At 39.0% G+C, this 16,096-nt stretch overlaps 2 protein-coding genes across 19 annotated transcripts in view; both read left to right on the top strand.

The window, feature by feature from the left end:
• Positions 1-1,247: 1,247 nt before the first annotated feature.
• LOC102298617 (transcription factor Spi-C) lies at positions 1,248-3,553 on the top strand. 2 transcript variants are annotated; one of them, XM_005923601.3, is made up of 5 exons: positions 1,248-1,367; positions 1,496-1,583; positions 1,730-1,851; positions 1,933-2,035; positions 2,129-3,553. In XM_005923601.3, the coding sequence occupies exons 1-5, from the start codon at positions 1,335-1,337 to the stop codon at positions 2,602-2,604; spliced, it is 822 nt and encodes a 273-aa protein (XP_005923663.1). In that variant the 5' UTR covers positions 1,248-1,334; the 3' UTR covers positions 2,605-3,553. The 2 variants fall into 2 exon arrangements, with proteins under 2 accessions (XP_005923663.1, XP_005923662.1); XM_005923600.3 differs by having other exon boundaries at positions 1,930-2,035.
• A 5,882-nt stretch (positions 3,554-9,435) lies between these two features.
• The window catches only part of mybpc1 (myosin binding protein C1), a 37,680-nt gene continuing 31,019 nt past the window's right edge, over positions 9,436-16,096 (top strand). For 15 of the 17 annotated variants that reach the window (XM_014333980.2, XM_042220464.1, XM_042220463.1 and 12 more), the window contains exons 1-2: positions 9,437-9,704; positions 15,172-15,195. In XM_014333980.2, coding sequence (XP_014189466.1) covers positions 9,683-9,704; positions 15,172-15,195 — 46 coding nt within the window. In that variant the 5' untranslated portion in view covers positions 9,437-9,682. Of the gene's footprint in view, positions 9,705-15,171; positions 15,196-16,096 lie in introns of all 17 variants that reach the window. The other 2 variants (XM_042220459.1, XM_042220456.1) reach the window with 1 other exon arrangement.

The following is a 16,096-nucleotide window of genomic DNA, read 5'->3' as shown; positions in this document are numbered from 1 at the left end:
CACACACACACACACACACACACACACACACACACACAGATAATTAACTGTAATAAGGTAGTGTTTTTTTATTGGGGGAAAACTGTGTTAAAGAGTAAAAACATCTTAGAATTAAAATGCAAATCACATCATCTGAGTGAAGCTAACATAACCCTAACATAAGTTATAATCTCTGCAGGTCCACATCTTTGTTTCCATGACGTTTCCAGCTGTGCACTCAGGCCTGACTGCCTGCAAACTTTAACTGAGCTGAAAGGGGAACTTCAGGAACTAGTCAGTTGATATTTAAAACTCCACGCCTGTGAAAAAGAACTTCTCAAAAAGCCAATGTTTATTTGAACAGGGGGGTTAGCTCTGTGGTGCGGAAAAAAGAAGAAAGAAAAAGACTCAGGCTTACTTCGACAGTGATCGCATTATTAACCATTAACCTTTATAATCCCGTTTATCTGAAGCTGCATTAAAAGCATTCTGCTCAATTGAAAATTTATATGCTTGTGGCTTTTTTATTTGGCTTCAGCTCCACACCGAGTCCTTTCTTCTCTTAATAAGTACATAACTGTAAACCGTGCCAGCTGTTTCTCTTTAATGATCATGTTTATTGTACAGAAAAAATAATGACTGTTTTTAGTGCTTTTCTTTCTGATTTTAACTTAATTTTTTTTGTTTAATGCATCGGAAATTCTAGGATTGCACATTTTGTGCGGCGTAGTGATAGAATTTCAGATTAAAGTTGCATTAGTAAACTTTGAATTGGCTAAATAAATGATCGAAAAATGACGCTACAGTGGATGTAAAAGTTAGAGTGGAAGATAAGTTAAAATCCACTTTTTGGTTCTTTTAGTGTTCTGTGAATTTATTGTAATATCTTCTAACTTTTTAGGAAGATTCTAATTTATTTATCTGCAGAAGACGATAGCCACAATGGAAAATTTCCTGCAGCTCCACTGACTCATATTTCATTCTTCCAAAAAGAGAATAACTGGACAGCCCAGATTATAGATATGTTAGTGACATCTCGCCCAGTATGCAAATTCTTAGGTAAGGCTGAGAATTGGTGTTATCCCTGGTTGGAGCACGCAATAAAAGAGGTTTTTGTTCTTGGTAGATTGTAATCTGTGTGATTAGAGAGAGAGAGAAAGTGATGCTTAGAAGTCTATCTGGTCCGTGCTTCCAAAAAAGAAGAAGTGCGGTACATTAAAACATTTAAATTGACTGGCCTCTCTTTCTATTATGTGGCTGAACGGCAAACGGGTATTGGAGGTCTCCTACATATATATACCTGTCCAAAGTGTGCACCTGCACTAGTGTAGCAGCGCTCACCGGTAGGGACAGAAATGGCCTCAAGTGAGGGAAACACTTACAAATTGGTGAGTTAGAATAAATGCTAATTACAAATGTTTCGATTTTTAAATAAATATTAAATGCATTTCATGCTTTATTATTATTTTACCTCTTTATATTATTTTGTATAAAATGAGGCGGATTTGTATTTCAGACATCTTTGGACAGTGACATCAATCAGCACTTTCAGGATGCAATCGATGTGATTCAGCAACATTCGAACAATTCATACTACGATTCAGGTGAACTTTACGGATCTGTTAGATTGATTGAATTGTTTTTATTTGGGGAGGGGTTCTTTGTGCTGAGGTAAAAAACACAATTTGAGTCTTTATTCTTAAAGTTTTACATGATTTTTGATGTACTAAAGTTGAAATTGTCTTTTCAGATTATTCATATTACGAGAATCTGGGAAGTCACCACCAATCACTGCAGTGTCAGATCTCCTGTTGCCTCGTCACACACCAGTCTGAAGTCCCAACTCCTGTTTATGACTGGAATGACATGGCTGTAAGTGTAAAGCATTGATAAGTTTGAGAACAGAGATTATAGAAATCTGGATATTTATATGAAATGTGTTTTTTACAGCAGCAGTCTTGGCCTCAGGTCATACCTGATGTCGCGTTGAGTCACTCAGTGCAAAATGAATCCCCACATTTTTACTCCATCTTACCACCACAAAGGAATGGCAAAGGTGATCAGTGTTTTAAAAACACCTGAAAATTAGTTGTTGTTACACTTTTTTGTGCAATCAAAACTGAAACGACGCTGTTGTCCGTCTCCTCAGGTCGGAAGAAGCTCAGACTTTATGAATACCTGCACGAGGCTCTGAATGACCCCAACATGGGCGACTCAATCCAGTGGACGGACAGCGGCAGCGGCACCTTCCACTTCATCTCCAAAAACAAGGAGAAGCTGGCTGAGTGCTGGGGCCAGCGTAAGGGCAACCGCAAGACCATGACCTATCAGAAAATGGCAAGAGCTCTGAGAAACTACAGCCGTACTGGGGAGATCATCAAAGTACGCCGCAAACTCACCTACCAGTTTAACCCAGACATCCTGCACAGGCTCGGCTCTGCACATGTGCCCATGCACCTGCCCCGTCACCCTCCACAGGAGGAGGCCCACACCCAGCAGCACAATCCATCCGAGCAGAGCTACTGCGGGTCTGCAGCAGCAGACTGGCACAGCTGGTACGCTCACTATCAGCCGCACGAAGATTACGACCTGGCCGCAAGCTTCACCTCACACACCAAACTCTGATGTGGCGGAGAGCTCTCAGGATGTCAAAGTTTTCAAAGACTCAAATATTTTCGTTACATGCTGGATCCTGGTTGTAAAATGTATTAATTTACAAAAAACCTATAAAAATGTTTTGTTGTTTTCTTTTGTTTTTTGTTTTTTTTATTTCAATACCTTTACTGAACAACATACACATTTTCTGGCAGTTGCAACCAGTACTGTGTGGATTATTTAACATACTGTTTGCTTACCAGATTGACTTCAAGGCAGCAGCAACAAAAGTTAAGAGTAAAATTAACCTCACAGAACCAAATTAAAGTGGTTTTCCTTAGAGGTTTTCTTTCTGGATCCCTATTTATTCAAAGCATGTCATTATTTGAGAATTTGGGACAGAAAAAGTAACAGACTTTGTAAATTGATTCTGTATGCTGTGATTTAGAAGTGTTTGTGTACATTATTTAAGTTGCTTTTAGTAGTATATGAAAGAGATTTCACTGTATATTACTTGTAAATAAGACTTTAATATTCTCATTTTGTAATTTATAACAAAATAAATTTAAACTGTATTGCTTTAGCAACACTTTAGTTGGATGATACAGGCACATACTTTTAAAGAAGGGGTAAAGTTAAAATGACGGATGATCCAAAGCCATCAGTTAAAATCAAGGATGTCACTAAAATTTTAATTTGTATACTTGTATTTCTTTTATTGCTAATATTAAAAAAAAAAATTAGCAATTAGTGAACTGAAATTCATGATTACAAATCTGTTAGCGTCTGTAGTGCCTGTTTTACTCTTCCTTTCTTTTCTTTTTTTTTAAACCTATGTGGATCTCGTGCATTTAGCATATTGTTTTACTTTAATATGCTCCAGTTTTCCTTTTGCCTTTTGGATTGTTTTTATGTCAGTGTAAGCATTCAACAACACTGTTGTAAACATTTTTACGTGTCCAAATAAATCAGAGTAAATTAAATCAAATTCAGTTCAATTAATGTTGACAGGAACCAGTAGCTGGTTAATGTTTCTTTAAAAAGAAAGATTGACTGAAGGTCTGTATAGAGCCTGAAGTAAATAAGTAAAACTTTAAACTTTTTTTACAGACAAAGTCACAGAATAAAACATGAAAATATAAAATCCTTTTTTTTTAAATTCTAATATAGCAAAAAATGAAAACCTGGAATTTAGTTACATTTTTTCAAACTATATTTTAATTTGATTAGTTTACAGCCTTCATAATTACCATCATATCACCACTAGATTATTCAAGATTTACCACCAAACATGTTTGATATACTAATAAAAAAAAGGTAATAATGTTTAAAATTCTAATGATCATTTTTATGTACATGTAAATAGTAAGTGGAAAATATATTTCATGGTTGCACTAATCTTTATCCATAAATACTAAGATATAATAATTTAAAATGTAAGAATTAAATCATTTTCTCAGTATTGTTCAGTTTTGCTGATATGAAAATATCATCATCTTTCAATGATTCAACATCTCTCCCAAAAAAAATAAAAACTCAAAATAAAGCTACACGCTGCTATTATCGTACAAAACTATATTTTTTAAAAACATGTTGAAAGATTTGGCACCGTCTCCAATGCAGTGAAATATTACAACAGGCACACAAAATATGAAATTAAGACACATCCTGTGAGGAAAAATGTGTCAGCAAGTGTGTGTTTTCCTGAATCGAGAGCATTGTGTAGAAGCTGTCTCCAGGCCAGGTCTTATCTGGTTCAGCGGGGAGGATGTGGTCAGTGCTGGGAGGCTTTGTTGATGGGTTGACTGGTGCTTGTGTCGGGGGCTTTGTGGGATGGTGGTCATTGTTCCTGCGAGCCCAGGGTAGAAAACGTTTGGTTTTATGTATGCAGAAAGCCCGCTCCCGTGGGGGGTATAATAAGAGTCCCCGAACTTGAGTGTCTCAGTGTCAGTTGTGTGTAATTCTCCCATTCTGCAAGGACGGTACAGCATTCGACTCAACCTTATCAGTGATGGTAAAGAGAACTTCCAACATCTTTTCAATTCTGACATATTCAAGGCTGGTTTTATATTATTTACATCTATCAGAGTTTTTTCCAGGAGACTCAGTCTGATTTGGAGGTTATATTAGAGTTCCTCGAGGAGTATCACAGACAAAACAATGCAGAAAATGGTAAGTGGAAACTGGAAATCTATTAATTATTCACTGATTTTATTTGACTACAGCTTCTAAGTAATTGTCTGCTTTTTCTGACAGACAAGGTGCATTGGACGGCTATGGAGGAAAGAAATGTACCTGCAGACGAAACATGCAAGCATTGCTGGGCATACTATGAGCCACCTGTATGCATCAATAATTTGTATTTTAGCACTAGTTTTCTCTCACATATTTGAAGGCTGGTAAGCACTCTGCAATTGGAAATTCTGTTGATTCTCTTTTCTTCTCTTCATCTTTTTTCCCTAATTGAAGAACATCAAACCTACACTCCAGCCTTTCCTTGCACAAGATGCTCCAGCAGGACTCGGCCAAAACACAACAGCAACACTGTCTGAGCGTGGGCCAATGCCAAGCTTCACGACAACAAGAAAATCAACCAAACACCCAGCCGCAGCAGGGGGGAGTGGTGAGTTCTGCTTTTTTTGGTCACTGGATACTGTTATTGTCTCTGTTGCTATCAGCACGAGGGAAATAATACCAAGAGAGCAAATAAGAGACCTTCCCTTTACCGTAAAAAACAATGGAGCCGTGCATCGCTTACCACAATAGCTGTTTTTACATATCTATCAGATAATCACACTGTTTACAGCTTTAGCCTCTCCACTAAATGGCATCCCATCACTGAAGAGATTTTCTGGGAATATGTGACAATTGAGGAAACGATTAACTGTAATCTGTAGTAACTGTTTTGGCACAGCTGCCATGATTTTCGATAAGTCTTTCTTTAAATCCACCTTCATCATACAGGCTACTTACTGTTTGCATAATGGCTGCAGGTAAAAGGGTGCGACTCTTTCACTTCCTTTTTGAGATGCTGGAGAATCCAAACATGGCCCACTGTTTGTCCTGGGTGCCAGCTGCCGCCGGTGTTTTCCGCTTTTCCTCCAGGAATAAGGATCAGGTGGCTGCACTGTGGGGACAGAGAAAAGGCAACAAGAGACTCATGACCTACCAGAAGATGTCCAGGGCGCTAAGAAACTACGCCCGGTCTGGAGAGATCTTCAAGGTGAAGAAGAAGCTCACCTATCAGTTTAGCCGAGACACCCTGATGTTGCTGCAGAAATGTCATCAAGATTTGTAATGTAGGCTCGGTTTTCTGTAGCTCACATCATGTCAAGTGAACTGTGCTTTTTTTCCCGTTTATCTCAACTTGCATTTCCTACATTTTTCCATTATTACTCAGACTATTGATGGCTTGTGGTGTAAATATCAAAAGAATAAAGAAATATTTTACTGTTTCTATCATTATGGAGTTTGACTTTTAAATTTTTTATTAGTAAATGTCCCAATCATGTCCCAATTATTCTGGTTTATGGAGGTAAGAACGGTGCGAGTGTTCAAACAAAGATGTGCTTATTAATGTTTTTAATTCAAATTTCCAGAGACTTTATCAGGGCTGAGACAAAATGTATACATACATATGAAGTTTTGGCTTTTTACTTTCTGCCGGACCACCTCCATTTTTTAATTTTTTTTGAAAACTTTTACATAAACATGGAAGTTTTACGATCCGTGTGCCACATACAGAGCTGAAATCGCTCACCATTCACCTAATTACACATTTGAAGCTTACATTTTATAAAGAACAGGTCCACATAATATTTGAATGTGTCTGATGCGGCTTCAGGAAATATTAAATGAATCAGCTGAAAGACTAGATATCTCTTTCAGGTCCTGTGTCAGGGTTTTTCTGGATTTTTTTTCCTATTTCTTAAAGAAATAACTTTGAGATGATTTTCACCTGCTACATAGCATGCTGAGACATGCCAAGTTTTTGGCTGAAAGCTCTTTGGGAATCACCTTTTTTGCTTGTCAAACTGTGTTATCTTAAGCATTTTTTGTAGGTTGAACTAAAGAAATGAACACAAATTATGTGTTTTTGCAATGCACGTGCAACTGTGAGTCACAAAGTTCATAAAGACAGAACTTAAAACTGACCCATTATTAATTTTCTGTTATGTGTATACCCAATACTGGTTCATCCCTTGAGTTAGGTGGCTTTTATGGCCTTTTTTAGTAGCCTTAAGTAGCCACTTGCAGAGTAATTTTTGTTCCTCAGGTACGAGGACTGGACTAAAAATGAGTGAAAAACGTTCAGAAAGCCTGGAGAAATGATACTTAAGACCACTTAAAAAAAAACACAAGAAAGTCTGGCTGCTTGGAAGCAAAATACAAAGAAAGGAGGGGTGTCTTGAAACTTTTGCAGAGTACGGTATTTAATAAAAATGCGGTGAAAACCTTTTATAAGTTTTCACACTTGAGATTTTAAACTATGCGATGTGGTGAAAAAGCCACACAGAGGTGGGCTATTTGATGTTTATTTTTTATGTTATTTATTCAGCATGTTAATGGCCCGCTTTGCAAGACAGCTATATATTTCATAACTCGACATTATACTTGATGCCCAGCTACAGCATTGATTTAGCATGGAAAACACACTGTTATCCTAACTGTCTGTAATCTAACGATGCAATTGAGCATCACAGTTTCAAGCCCGGAGCATATGCATACAGGTGCAGTTAATTAACTCTGCTTAGGTTTCATGTGAATCCCCAGTCCTCAATATCTGTATACGATCTAGAATACAAAATAACCAACAGAGGGAGAGAAATGTGAATTAAGTTCCGTTCGTTGACCACTGAAGTCCTGAAATTTCAAATCCACATGGGTAAGGTCTTTACACGGGCCGATAGTTTGTAATTATTCCTTACTAAATATAATTTCTTCTGCAAGCATGTTTGCATATGTCCTAAAAATGCATCTCTCCAAAATACACTTTTGGTTGTGAGTATTTTACAGGAAAAACTGTAGATTTCAGTCACACGTTCTCTTGGAAACAGAGTTGCTTTTGTCTCTCTCAATGGACAGAAATGTGAATTTGCACTTGTTTTTTTCCTCATGTGATGGATTTGATGGCTGCTAGAAGCCAGAGGGTGTCAGTGTAGTCCTTTTCAACGCCTCCAGCTTCCATTAAACTTCATTTGTGTGACGTGACCTCACGGCTTAGCCTCCTCTGTGATGTGAAGTCTCGCCCCTCACAGGCAACTCCAAATGGTTTTGTTCTCTTTGTAGCCCACATGATACTTCCCTAAGCCCAGTATTTACTGCTGGAGCCCACTTGCAGTTATAAATGGGCTAACTGAACTATGGTTGTCTGTTACCAAGAAAGGCCACAAACTGAACTATGAAAACAGGCGTTTAAGGCAGGAGTGTATGATAAATTGAATGCTTCCTAATCACAGGATGATGATTTCCTTTGGTTTGCAGAATGGGTCTAATTTTGTTGCTGCTCATTTAAAAAGAGCTTTGCTATAAGCTGTGACTGTCTCTGTTTCTTCATAATGCTTTAAGCTGCATTCCTGCTCCACAGCCCCAAAATAGAGCTCAGCCTTGCCTTGACTGTGCAGCTGGGCCATTCACTTCCATATGAGAGAGGTCCCCAACATGCTCATGATATTTGTCAGTAGCTGGAGAGTGACACTGTACAAGTGAAGACGCTTCAGTGTGTTGGCGCTCGTAAATCCATTAGCTTTCAGCCTTGTTGTTTAGTCTTCACGACCTTATTAAAGACTACGTTTGATTTATCACTTGAGTTTGACGTGCTAAAAAGATTAATTAGGACCAAAGCAACCCTTTCAGTTACATAAATCTCAATGAAACCCTCTTTTCATGTCAGATACACATGTCAAATGTCAAGGTTTATGACAGCTTTCTAAGTATAGGCCGTATAACCAGTGCCCAGGCATCTCCCCACTATTTATTTGCCAGGTCGGAAAGCCTGCTGTTCTTGGACAGCATTCCCCTTGGATTAAGCTGATATCTGGCACCTGGCATTGAGCCCCTGCTTGTCAACTCTAAGTTTGTTCTTTTTTTTGAATAACGAATCCATACATTCTCTGAATATGTCGTATATCATGTGAGCATAACCCAGGATTGTCGGAGAGTATTACATCAGCCTCGGGCCTGTTAACAATGACGACACCTTTTCCTTTTATATCCCACCTCCTGTTTTGCCAGTGATCTACCGTGGAAGCAATCTTAGTAGTAATGATATTACAAAGTAAGATAAAGGCTACAGCAAATAATTTCAAAAAGACTAACTAGTCAATATAATGTTGGTATTTTGGAAAATTTGTCCAAAATCTGGAATTTCCATAATTCCATGTGTAGCTGAATGTACTGTACAGCACCACAGCAACATATTTATTTGATCACAATGTATGTGTGTGGTCTATTTTTAGGTCAATCCCACATACATCATGCTGCAGCTTTAAATACAAGTTAGTAAACAATATCTGACACTGAAAAAGTCTCCACTATATACAAAGTTTAAGCCTTTGTAAGCACAGCTTACTAAAAAAACAAAACTTAAACAATCCATCTGTGTGTTTAAATGCTCAAACAATGATTCATTATAATATTACGACTCTAAAACATCACCCAAAATATGCTGTAAACACTGATGCAAACTTTGAGAATGAGTCAAGTTAAAAGTGTTGTGAATTTAACATCCTGATGCACTTGTAATTCATGGCCTCGCACTGGGTATGGGACAATAATGTTACAGTAGGTGTAGGATGGAGCTGCATTGTCAACTACAGAGAGGAGGAGCATGCCACATCTCTATATAAGGCCTAAAAGCCTGTCCCTCCTTGATCTGTTATCAGTCCCCCTCTTCTCCCCACTGACTTTTCCAAACCGTATCCCTGTGCCCTCTTCATCTCCCATCACTCTGCTGCAAAGGGGTCTCTGAGGGTTTTTATTCGCTATTGTCCTACTCACCATCAGCACCTATCTGTCCCTCCTGGACTGAGGAGGCTCCCACGCCTCATACAAGAATCGTACCTGCATCTTTTGACTCCTTGGTAGCTTCTTTGGGACGCAGCTCAAGATGCCAGAGCCCACAAAGAAAGGTAGGAGTTTTAACAGTATGTTGCCAGCATGCAGCTGGGGTCCAACCACCTGTTACAGTTTATGTTTTAATTGTTTTAAAAGGTACAAATGCTGAGAATTTGCAACAGTTTAAGGTTTACAATGTGGTTCTGCTTTTTTTTTTTTTTTTTTTGATTGAGGGCAGCACAGTTTGTTGTTACTGGCTGTGAGGAGCTCCATCACTCTATGGCTTGCCTGCCAGCTTGTTCATAGGAATCCTCAAAGTGACTTTGAAAGTGGTATTGTATTACTGATGCGTGCGTGTTTCTACCATCCTTGGTACAAGAGAAGATTTGAGGCGTACAAACAGATAGTATTATTGCAAAGCTTGGCATACTGGATCGGTTTAGATTGATTTGACTGGAGAAAGACAAGATGGTAAAGCACAGGAGAGGAATGTTGATGAGTGCTCAGGAAAAAAACTACCCCTGAGGGATGATGCAAGCTGGATGGAAAGTGTGAGGGTTGAACCGTGTAAGGATAAATCAAACATCTTGATTGTAGATATCTTCTAATTGAGTTTTTGTTCAACTGCAGCTTCACCATCCCCTGTCGCGCCCTCATGTTGGATCTTTCTTTCACACTGGAGTGTCACTCATCTCTACCATCATGTCCATCAACATTCCCTTTTAATCCACTTGTGTCTGTCATTACCTTATGGTATTACTCCCACTCTACCGATTAGCTCAGCTCTCCGGGCAGCATCTGTTGTTGACCCAGACATGCCCATGTAGAGGAAATCAAACTCTTTGTTCAGCTTTTGGATGGCTTCCGAATTACACATAATAGAACTTTCAAAATCTATGATTCTCTAGAAGAGGATTGGTGTGTCCATACCAGCTCTTGGACTGCTGTGCATTGTTTGCACATCTCTTTGTACACAAATACATCTCTGTATTTGATTTACCTTCCATTAAAATATGTTTTAGGTGTTTGAAAGGACTGAGGGTTGCCGCACATCAAGCAAGCTTTGCCTTTTAGATCGTAAAGCATTATAAATACTGGATTAAAGCATTAACTTGACAATCTCAAGCTACAAAACCCTAACAGTACCTTACAGTACCAATTTAGCTCCCTTTCTACTTGCGTCATTTGCAGTTAAGAGAGAGTGATGTGCGAAGTGATGTGACAATCAATACCTGTTCTCACAGAGTTCATCTGGTGCCATGACCATCCATGATCCCTCGGGAATCAAGGCTGTGGTGAATTAAAGGCAGCAGATTCCTGTCTGCTACAAACACTACCCATAAATAGCTGCACAGCCCCAAGCAGCAGATAAATAAGGGCGGAAAAGTATTGTTCTTTAAATGAGTCTGAACAGCTGAAGAGGAGGAGGGTAGGGGCTGTTGTTTTAGACACCCGGCTCTCAAGCCTTTAAAATGTCCCAACCAGAGATGACGGAGTGGTTGAGTTGTCCCTGGATCTCTGGGGAGCAGGATTCTTGTCCCTGGAATAGTTCAGAATGAGCACACTTTTAATCCCCATCCCTTGTTCACTGCCATCTCCTTTCACTGCCCCTCCTCCACGCCAAAACAGACACCTCCCTGCCACCCTGAGCTCAGGATGGATCACTCAGAGGTCAGGCAGCTCCCTATTAAATCTCCAAATCTGTGCCCAGCGATCCTCATGAACTGTGACAAAATTTCAGAGGTAGTAAAGGCCATGTCTTTACCTCGTAATATTTATTGTCACTAAGGTCCAACACTCCCCTGGGCTTTATCCTCAAACACTTTGTGTTACTGAATACCACCTAGCAAATCAAGCCCATGATGAAATACACAGGGGAAACCTGTCAGCAACTAACTGCCACTCAAGTGCTGATTCCTAAAGGGTCCTTCAGTGTAGTTGTTATCAAAGCAGTAAATGGAAAAACTAAATCACCAGAAAGGGTCTGGTTGTATTAGCTTTAGCTTGAATGTCTTATCAGAGAAATAGGGGTCTATATTAGGAAAAATGAAGCCTCTGGCCATTTAGCTTACATACACATATGAGCCCTTCTGTCTGCACGCCAGCAGCGGCGACAGCTGAAAATACCTGCAGCTCCGTCAGCTGCGCTGAGAGTCCTCAGAGGTAAAACAAAACCTTTCTCCACTCTCATTATCTCTACGGTGATGAGACAGAGCAAGGCTCGCTCTTGGGTACATGATGTGACCCTGCAGGATTCTGGCACACGGGCCAGCAACACATTGTTTTGGAGTGAGACAGAACTGTGGCTAATTTTGACAAGGAATGCTAAGAGGGAATCATTACAAATGGAGAGATATCAGAAGCTAAGTGGCAATGGAAGAAAATGTATATATGTCAGTAGACATACTGCACAAGGAATTAGGGTTACAGTTTTCACTGATGGGCTTCAAACAGGTGGCAGTGACAAGATGGACAATACACGGAGGAAGGAAAGTTTTTTCTACAGGGATACAGACATTTCAACAATATTCCACCTTTGGGATTCCCATATGTTCACCCACTGACATTTAATGTCATGAATATGAAGTACTAAATTCACTTTTTTAAAATATACATTTTTATGGCTGTAATAAGAGGTTTAAACACTCTCCACATCTCACATTTTTCTTGAATCCAAGGTGTTTTAGTGCCAAAAACCCCTCTAATAAACTTTAATAATTATTATTAATTATTTGGGGCATTAAGTATCTGACGAAGATTTCTGCAGGAGTAAATTTCAATGGTGTGTTGGCCCTGTGACAGATTGGCGACCTGTCCAGGGTGTACCCCGCCTCTCGCCCTATGACAGCTGGGATAGGCTCCAGCGCCCCCCGCGACCCTGAAAAGGATAAGCGGACGCGAATGGATGGATGGATAAATTTCAATGTACTTTGCTGCAAAAATGTAAATTTTGTAAACCTATAATGTTAAAAAGCATACACAAATTTATGGATACATAACAGTAGTGGACCAGGTCCTATACAAGACTATGAAATGTTGGGCATTATGTACCCTAACTGTCAACTTCATCCAAGTGCCGACGATATTTTTAACTCTGCAGCATAACTGATGACATGACATTTCGAGCTACAGATATGACAATATGCTGCACTTAAATGTGCTTTGTTTTGCTAACTTCTGTCTGTTTTTAGCATGCATTGCCTTCATTCAGATGCTACTGGCTAGCATTAGACTGTATAAAAGATAGCTTTAACCAGGATGGCATCACTCATATGTTTTGGACTTAGCATTTTACATTTTTGAGGTTAGCATTTTGGCAGTAGCCATGTTCTTGGATGAAAGTGCGGAGTGCTAATTTATTAGGTACCTATAAACTATGTGGGTGCAACGCTTGGAGTGATATTAGCTAATTAGTGCTCAGAAACAGACTAATAAAATACTCACCAAAACTGAAGCTCAAACTTCATAGATGGTCTGTTGTTCACAGCCTACCACAATCTCAATCAGATAATCCAGGTAAATGCTCCAAAAGGCTCCAACATCACACAAGCACTGATTAGGTCCATTTAAATGCTGGAAGTAGTGCATGAGGCCTTGCAGACTATGACCACACCCATTACTCAATTTTCAATGTGGTTGTGTTATAAAATTAAATTCACCCCTCTCAGAGCTGTTTTAAAGGAGGACTTTATCCACAAAAGCCAAAAATATTTTAGTACCAGTCTTTAAAATGCATTTTAATGCTGTAAAGTTGAACATTTTGACATAGGAGTGTATTGGGACTGCCTCCCATATGGATCCTGCCTCTCGTGGATCCTAGAGGAAGTTTTTGTTACTTCTACACTTACTTACTTTGCACTGGTTTTGTGTTTAAGCTTTGGAGTTGCCCTTGCTGCTATTTGCAGATAGCAGCCCTCAGTCCCCGGTGATAAGACCACCTGTCAAAAATGATAAATGATATAAATGATAGCCTGTGACCCTGAAAGTACCTGCAGAAGAGGGCAGCAGGGGTTAGCCTACAGAGTAAGAAGTCGCCATGCTACTGCTCTGTTTATGTTTTCATAAATAGTGATGATCGATGTGAGCAGAAGGCAGTTGAGACAAAAGGTGTGTGTAATTGGAAGAGAGAGGATTACCAAGTCTTTGTTCAAATGTCTACATTATATCTTTTTTTTCCTCACAATTGAATTTTTTATAGCCTCTATTTGTGGAAACAGTTTTGTGGAGGTGCAATTTGGCTACAGTGCTGTGAAAAAGTATTTGTCTCTTTTGTGATTTCTAAGATTTTTGGACACTGTTTTTTTCTCACACTTACGTTTCAGATAATCAAACAAATTACAATATTATGTATTATTATTGCAATTACAAAATAAAATTTTTAAATTCTTCTTTTAAAGGATATTCAAACCAAACGGGCATTTGTATTCGTGATCACTTGAAGTGTCTTTCACATCACTGGAAGAATTTTGGCCCACTCATCTTCCAGATTTGTTTTAATTCAGCCACACCTGAGGGTTTTCCACCATGAACAGCCTATTTAAAGTAATATCAAAGGATCACAATATGATTTAATGCAGGACTTTGACTAGTCCACTTCAAAACCTTCTTTTTGTTTGAGTCACTGAGAAGTGGCAGGTGTGTTTGACAATGGTATGACATTAGTTTTATTAAAGGTATAACCGCACTTTTCCCAAAGTCTTTGGGATCATTGAGATGTTTTTTGGCAAATATGAGATGAGTCTTTATGATTTTTTTGTTCACCAGTGGTTATCTCCTTGAAACTCTGCTATGCAATTTTTGCCCAGTCTTTGTCTTAGTGCTGGATTGTGAACTCTGACCTTAGCTGAGGCAAGGGAGGTCGGCAGTTCTTTGGATGTTGTTCTGGGGTCTTTTGTGACTTCCTGAATGAGCCATTGATGCACTCTTAGAGTAATTTTGGTCAGCTGGCCACTTCTGGGAAGGTTCCCTGCTGTTTTCAGTTTGTGGGTAACAGCTGTCACTATGGTTCACTATAGTCCTAAAGCCTTAGAAATGGCTTTGTATCCCTTTCCAGACTCATAGATGTCAATGACTTCTGTTGCATATGCTCTTGAGGTTCTTTAGATCCCAGCATGATGTGCTGCTTTTTAAAAAAAAAAAAAAAAAAAAACGACCTCTCTTTGTCAGAAAGGTTTTTATTTAAGTGATTTCTTGACTTAATAGCTATCAGGTTTGGGTGTAGCTGAAAAATTGAACTAAGCTTTCCAAAAAATGCGGTTGCTCAAAGTTAATTCATGATTTAATGAGAGGGGAACCTCTGTGGTTATGAAAGGTTTTTTTTGACTTAATAAATGAAACCATCATTTAAAAACATAAATTTTGTATTTAATCATGATATCATGATATATTTTTGCATAATATTAAAATTTGCTTGAATGATCTGAAATATGTAAGTACGTAATACGTAAAATCAGTGTGCTCAAACTAAAAAAAAAAGAGAGTCATAATGCAAGTAATTCTGCTGTCATGTTTCATAGTTGTATTTTCTTTTTCTTCCTGTAGATGAGCCAAATGGTCAGCCAGAGGGTGAGTGCACATCTTATCATCCTATCACCTCACAGTCCAGCAGCGTAGAGTTGCACAATACACAATTTTTTATAAAAAGTCGCTCAAAATTTGCACAAGTATGCAATTTCAGTAGAAAATACCACTGCTGACATCAAACAGCAACCCTTGTTTTCACTTGTTGTACAGGCACAAAGCAGAACAGGTCTACACATGTAATATAATGAACCTGGCATGAATGTGCAAACACTGCCGCATAGGAGTGTAAATGTGGAGCCAATAGTCGGCAGTATGGATATGCTGCCGTGCTTCACAGAGATCTGTAGCAATGACCAAGCTGTCAGCATCTCTGACATTCCTCTCGTCAGCCAGCTGATCCCTCACTGTTGATTCAGCTGACGCCTCTGCCATCCCATGTGAGCAAGCTGCTGGCGTGTTATTGGCTTTTTGCCGGCGACCTTGGAGCTTCAGCATCTTAATGCTCCAGCTCAGTCGGGTGGCGGGAGAGCTCAGCTTTTTAGGGTCCAAGTAAAATATTATTCCCGGAAATTTTCTGCATTTAACACATGTAGAAATAAAAAGACTACATCACAACCAGGCTAAGGTCAGCAATATTGAAAACGTATAGCAGCACTTCATATGAAATAGGGAGAGTTATGTAAATAAGATGAAAATACAAGGAGTCTGCTCTTTTAGTCATTTGGCGTGTTCTGATTTCCAGGATGTCAAATACTGCCCGCTTTCACAGAAGTAAAATGCACAAGGTGTTGTTTCAATAATGATTATTGGCAAAACGGGTCACATGTGTGACATTGGTCATCCTGTACTCTTTTATTTGCAGCCACTTATACTACTAATAAGAATACACATTGAGTTTCTTCACTACCAACTTTCTGTCAGGCTGTCCTTGAAGTCCTCTATA

Source organism: Haplochromis burtoni, unplaced genomic scaffold, assembly GCF_018398535.1.
Source record: "Haplochromis burtoni strain Fernald_Lab_line unplaced genomic scaffold, NCSU_Asbu1 Contig_49, whole genome shotgun sequence".
NCBI classification, from domain to species: domain Eukaryota; kingdom Metazoa; phylum Chordata; class Actinopteri; order Cichliformes; family Cichlidae; genus Haplochromis; species Haplochromis burtoni.
Note: the sequence above shows the minus strand (reverse complement) of the source record. Positions and strands in the feature narration are given on the sequence as shown.